The sequence below is a fragment of the Triticum urartu genome, chromosome 5A (assembly GCF_056163025.1).
Source record: "Triticum urartu cultivar PI428250 chromosome 5A, HENAU_Tu73, whole genome shotgun sequence".
Lineage (NCBI taxonomy): Eukaryota > Viridiplantae > Streptophyta > Magnoliopsida > Poales > Poaceae > Triticum > Triticum urartu.
The window spans coordinates 506,890,343-506,897,148 of record NC_141877.1 but is presented as its reverse complement, the minus strand read 5'-3'; the positions used below and the strand labels follow the sequence as shown (position 1 = coordinate 506,897,148).

Genomic DNA, 6,806 nt, shown 5'->3' with positions numbered 1-6,806 from the left:
CTTCCGATACTTTGGGCCTTACAAGATTCTAGCACGTGTTGGTGCTGTTCCATATTAACACCAGGAGCTACCTTCAACTTCTCAAGTGCACCTTGTATTTTTCACGTCTCTAAGCTTCGACGTGTTGTTCCCCCGCCCACTGTCTCTCAGGTATCCTCTCGTTTACCATCTGAGACTGACAATCCCTCTGTCCCTATGCAAGTTTTGGTGAGTCGTTGGTATAAGTAATAAAGGGAGATCAAGTATAAGTAAATGTATAAAAATGTTAGATGCGAAGATTTTTAAGTTATAATGATCGACGGTCCAGATATGAGATATTTCGTAAATCAGATCAGACGGCCAGGATCGCACGGCTCACGACACCTAGAGAAAACACACGAAGCTACATGCTGCATATACAGCATACATGTCGCTAGTGGTCACTAGTTAGTGAGAGTGTGATGTCATCTCTTGCCTACGTGTAGCCTTCCCACTTCATGTTATATATACGTGCCATCCTCCTATCATCCATTCCAAGCTCTGAATATACAGCCACCTCGTTACACCACAAACCACTCTCAACGCCAGCTGCGACCGATGGACACCATCGCCGCCTGGCCGCAGTTTGACGGGCAAGAGTACAGGACGGTGTGGCCGGAGGAGCAGGAGTACCGGACGGTGTGGTCGGAGCCGCCGAAGCGGCGGGCGGGGCGGAACAAGTTGCAGGAGACACGCCACCCAGTGTACCGCGGCGTGCGCCGCCGTGGCCGGGAAGGGCAGTGGGTGTGCGAGCTGCGCGTGCCGGCCGGAAGCCGGAGTTACTCCAGGATCTGGCTTGGCACCTTCGCCAGTGCCCAGATGGCGGCGCGCGCGCACGACTCGGCCGCGCTCGCGCTCTCCGGCCGCGACGCGTGCCTCAACTTCGCCGACTCCGCCTGGCGGATGATGCCCGTCCACGCAGCCGGGTCGTTCAAGTTGGCCGCCGCGCAGGAGATCAAGGACGCCGTCGCCGTGGCCCTCAGGGAGTTCCAGGAGCAGCAGCGCCCTGCCGACGAGTCAACGGCGCCGTCGTCCACGGCCGAGGAGAGCGCGCTCTCCATCATCCCCAGCGACCTGTCGGGGCTCGACAACGAGCACTGGATCGGCGGCATGGAGGCCGGGTCGTACTACGCGAGCTTGGCGCAGGGGATGCTCATGGAGCCGCCGGCCGACGGAGCTTGGCGGGAGGACCGCGAACACGACGACGGATTCGACACGTCGCTGTGGAGCTACTAGTGTGATCAACTGATTAAGCAATGTAAAGATCTAGAGAGTACTGCTAGTGCTAGATTGTGTTTCACCAAATATGGGAAGAAGAGAGAGTAAGCATCGGGGGAAAGGTTTCCCCCCAATGTGAAAGCGCTCGGTTTCTACTCCCGGAAGGGCACAAATGAGCTTCTTTCTTTATTTAATAAATAAATAGAGAAATGAGCAGTAGTAGATCAATCATTCGCTCCATGGACACAAACCAAATATCTTGACGTCACGGCTGGGCGACCCTACCACTAATGTTTTTGAGCTGCCATGCAATAGAATCCAACGGTAGGTACTGTTCGTTCATGTGTGATGACCAGAATTGGCAGGCAGCCAGAAATATCTGAAGTCGACCAGGGGTAGTAATGGGACCAGATGTTTATTTCTGATTAATTATTTTGATTGATTGAGGGGAAAGACAGAGCCTTGCCATTTTTAAATCAGACAAAACAAAAGACATTACTAAACCACTTTATACGACAATGACAGCCGCCATTGGTCATGTCTTCTTTTTCCGTGAAAGCAACGTCCAAAATATCTACACAGGGTTCTTGGAAAATGTGGTGATTTCGCACCTTCGATATCTTCACAATACATACATGATGAACTCCCCGAAAAGCATCTGTTGTGGAGCATCAATGCTACTAGGGTGTTCGTCGAGCGGTGAAAATTCGTTAGTGGTGAGGACGGAGTATCGACTAGTTGGTTGGGTAATTTGGGTAGCTGCCAGCCTATCCGAGTTTGAACCCCGGCTTGAACGCGTGATGTTCACGGAGTTTCTTCTATAAAAAAAATTATCAACGGGTGTTAGTCCTTGAGATGGTTTCATTTTTTCTAAAATTCGTTAGTAGTGTTAGTGGAGATGGAGAAATAATCGGAAACAATGCCTGAAAATCCGCGGACGAAGGGACATGCATGTCGGAGGTGCTCATATCTCTCAAACCTATGACATCTCTAGTCCATTCCCTAAATTTTAGAGGAGCAAATGGCCATTGTGTTTGCACAGTTTGATCTTCTCCACCTATGCACAAATGAATATTGTGCCGTCTTTAGTCTCTAATCTAGCAAATAGTGCACGAACATCTATCAAATTTATCGCTATCGATAGATCGATGTACTCTTTTTTCTAATACCAAAACTTGCATTCATCCTACATGCTAAAGTTGTGTCGAATATTGTGTACAAGGTAGGTTACAGTTGGATTTCTAGTTGTATTGTGTTTAGATAGGATATGGAGTCGTGTCCAAGTAGGACACTTGTATCCTAGGCCTCTCATATATAGTGAGGGTAGATACACGATGTAACCTATGCCAATATAATAACACCGGAACGCAGGGGAAGCCGACGGCATGTGCCGGTGTCCAGGGCGACCGAGTGTGGTATTGTAGCGGTGTCACGGAGAGGAGCGCCCGTAGTCATGCCTCGGGGATGTAGCCATATCGGTGAATCTCGTTAACAAATCTCGGCGTCATGCTCGTGTGATTGCTTGGTCCTCGGATGATCGATGGTATGCCTTAGATTTATTTTAACAAATGGTATCATGAATTAGGTTTTTCGGAGGGCGGTGGCTGTTGATCTAGAGGAAGCGATGCCGAGAGATCCTAGTTGTGGAGTTGAAACCGATCAATGGATCGGAACGGTGGCAACTTGATCTATTCGGATGCGGCGAAATTGCAATCAGAAGCGCAACACTCGACGAGATCGGTTCGGCCGGCGGCAGCACAGGCTAGCAGCAGGAGGCCCGTGGACGGGCGGACGCCCCAGTCCTGGCGCACCGATGGGTAGGCGGCCCATCCAGCGTCAGTGGCCCAGTTGGGGGTCAGCCATGCGTAAGGCTGGAAACTGGCTGCCACGAGGCACGTGATCGTGCGTTCTACGTGGAGCCGAAGGAAGCATCTCGTGAGGATTTGTTTTGAGAAAAAAATGGGACCGAGTCCCCTATGACACAAAGAGGCAGCAGCAGATCGAGTCCGAAATAAACATATCCATCATTTGTGTGCATCCATCGGAAAGCAAGAGGCAGGACAAAGCAATTAGCTAGCATCAGAAGAAGCCAAGGAGACAAGTTCACGTGAAGCGAAGGCTAGTACTTGGGCATCGCTCGGAAAGCTTGATTAATTTTTCAAGGGTCAGCCGTATACAGAATCATGGTGTCAACGGGTACCGGGTTTAAGGTGGAAAAGTTCACGAAACTAGAAACCTTGGGTTATGGCAGACAAGGATGAAAAATTTGTTCGCACAATGAAGATGCTTGAAGGCGTTGCGGGAAGTCATGTCAGCTATGGAATTATCATGTGATGGATGGAAATTCGCGGAAGACGATTTGGGAGCCTCGAGCGTGTCATACAGTCGAATGAGTTCGACTGGGTCGGACTAGGCAGTCTGACGGATCGACGCAAGTCGGTTGGTACAGAAGACGATGGTGTGGGATCAGCGACGACGACATAGGAGCGTGATGCTGATGGTGACCGACTTCTGGGCGTGGAAACACGTGGCACGGGCCTGAGTGCTTGTGTGGCTTCGACAAGGCTATGGCGCGGGGTTGATTCAAGACGGTGCACATGAGAGCTTGGAGTCGACGAGGCGCGGGGTGGCAAGTACAACCACCATGGAGTCATGTTGAAGGTGGAGCTGGATTGAGGGGCTACGATGTAAGGATCTAGAGAATCGAAGCGTATTCAGCAAGGGGGGAAAGCGAGTGACATGCAGTTCGGATTGGAGCCCAGTGGTCTGATGGAAGCGTGAAACTCGTCATCAGTCGGTGACGATCGGTGGTACTCTGAAGTGAGGGTTGAGTGGTGTGGGTTCGTGACCCTTGAGACTCGACCGGGACAGCGGAGGCTCGACGCGATAATAGCGGCAAGGTGTGCGGTACGCACGGGACATGGAGACGGGTCAGGGCTCTGGTGGTCATACATGTGATGAGACAACTGCGAATTTGACTCGGGAGGACTAAAAGCAATGGTGAAATTCCTTCAAGTTTCAGACAGGCAGTCAAGAAAGAAGCGGTGATGTTGAGTTCAGGTAACTCTTATATGCGACCCAATATGTGAGTTGTTCACTTTCACGCAAATCAGTGATCAGTGTGTGATGGCGTTGGACGGATACTCTGGAAGTTGGGAGCACAAACTAGAGTAACAAGGAAATTAATTTTGCTCGAGTGTTGACGGTGGTCAAGAAAAGAAGGGACTACAAGTTGCAGGTGGAGTCACATGGAGTCTTTGGAGTAGCAGCGGTGCTCATGGGATAAACTCAAGTCCAATATACATGAAAGTTTGACGCATTGACGAATTCAAGTTGGTGGAGAATATTCGCCAAGGTGGAGTTTGTTAGAGTTGTGTCGAATATTGTGTATAAGGTAGGTTATAGTTGGACTTGTAGTTGTATTGTGTTTAGATAGTATATGGAGTCGTGTCCAAATAGGACACTTGTATCCTAGGCCTCTCATATATAGTGAGGGTAGACACACGATGTAACCTATGTCAACATAATAGCACGGGAATGCAGGGGAAGCCGACAACATGTGCCGGTGTCCAGGGCGACCGGGTGTGGTATTGTAGCAGTGTCACGGGGAGGAGCGCTCGTAGTCAGGCCCCGGGGATGTAGCCATATCGGTGAACCTCGTTAACAAATCTCGGTATCGTGTTCGTGTGATTGCTTGGTTTTCGGATGATCGACGGAATGCCTCGGATTTATTCTAACACTATATACAATTTTAAGCAAACAATAAATTAAAAACTATGATGAATCCAAAGAACAACCGTATGAACATGCGCTTACCCCATACTTTTTTCGCACTTGAGAAACACTCATACGGGATGTTTCTGTAGGGAAACGTGCTATGCAATAAAAAAATATGCTGCACGATATCATCCAGGATAACTATGAAGATGGCATTAACGATCAGACTCGCCGACGATGCAGAGTAGCGAAAGCAGTGATGAGGTGATGCAGCCCAACTACCACGTCGATTCCCGCAGCTAGGTTACACCTCCCAGCCACGAGAAGAGTTCACTTAGTCGAGGGTCAAAATAGACGACCCCTCCGAGGTATCTGCACGTTCCCTGGTTGTAGTCCGGCAGAGCTTCAACGTCTAGGAAGAAGAACTACGAGAAAACTAGAAAGCGAGAAAAGCCTAGCGGCAATTCTCGTCTAATTAGGAGTCTAATTCAGTTAGACCAATTAGACCGAGATTAGAGCCCAATCAGATTGTGTCTTGGCATTAGAAATAGAAACCTTATTATGATTCTTAGAAGGTTTATCTATAACAGGTTCACTAAAAGCATGCAAAGTTTTATCATTATTTTTTTTTTCTTCTTAAGTGAACTAGGTGCATCAATATTAATTTTCTGAGAATATTGCTCAATTCTTTTAGGATGACCTTCCGGAAATAGAGGATCTTGAGTCATTTTACCTCTTCTAGTCACTAATCTAACAAGATCACCATTCATTTTATTATTCATTTCATTAAGCAAATCATTCTATGACTTAGAGACTTGTTATAGCTGAGTGTGAACCATGGATGAATTTTATACAAGCCTTTAATATGATTAGCAATTCTAAACATCAAATCACTCAAGTGCTCAATCATGACAGCATTACAGTTCAGTTGATTGCTCACATATCTATTAGAATTTGCTTGCTTCACAACAAAGTAACCAAATTCATCCAAGCATTGACTAGAAGATTTATTATGTGGAATATCACCCTCATCAAATCTATAAAGATAATTTACCTCCACTACCTGTGTCGGAGTTTCAAGTCAAAGTATTTCTTCAATAGTTGGTAGATTCTTAACATCTCCAGACTTAATACATTTCTCCTTAATAGATTTCTTTGCTTCTTGCATATCTTTTGGGCTGAGGAATAGAATACCTCTCTTCTTTAGAGTTGGTTTAGGAAGTGCCCAGTCATCAACATTCCTCAATATATTATCCAATAATTTTGAAGCTTGTTGAACAGTTTGTTCCGTAAAAACAAAACCAACACAACTATCTAGGTAGTCCCTAGAAGCATATGTTAGTCCATTATAAAAGATGTCAAGTATTTCATTCTTCTTAAGAGGATGATCTGGCAAAGCATTAAGTAATTGTAGAGGCCTCCCCAAGCTTGAGGGAGATTCTCTTCTTCAAATTGCACAAAGTTAAAATTTACTGTAAGGCAGCTTGCTTCTTATGGCAGGAAAATATGTTTCAGTGAAATAATATAACATATTCTGGGGACTACATACACAACCAAGAGCAAGAGTATTGAATTGTTCTTTAGAATCACCCTTTAATGAGAAAAGAAACATCTTAAGGATACAGTAATAGTGATTTTTTTCCTCATGAGCAAATAGGGTGGCAATGTCATTTAGTCTAGTACGATGTGCCACAACAGTTTCAGATTCATAGCCATGAAAAGGATTAGATTCTACCAAATTACTTACTTTAGGATCAACAGAGATTTCACAGTCCTTATCAGTAACAAAAATAGGAGAAATAGCAAACTTAGGATCATATTTCATTCTCTCTATCATAGCCTTTTCTTTCTGC

General features: G+C 46.5%; 1 protein-coding gene across 1 annotated transcript; it reads left to right on the top strand.

Annotated features, from left to right (window-relative positions):
- The first annotated feature begins 492 nt into the window (after window positions 1-492).
- On the top strand, window positions 493-1,526 carry LOC125556426 (dehydration-responsive element-binding protein 1B-like). Its single transcript, XM_048719164.2, has one exon. It carries the CDS (start codon window positions 577-579, stop codon window positions 1,252-1,254), a length of 678 nt encoding a protein of 225 aa, XP_048575121.1. The 5' UTR covers window positions 493-576; the 3' UTR covers window positions 1,255-1,526.
- Window positions 1,527-6,806: the final 5,280 nt, after the last annotated feature.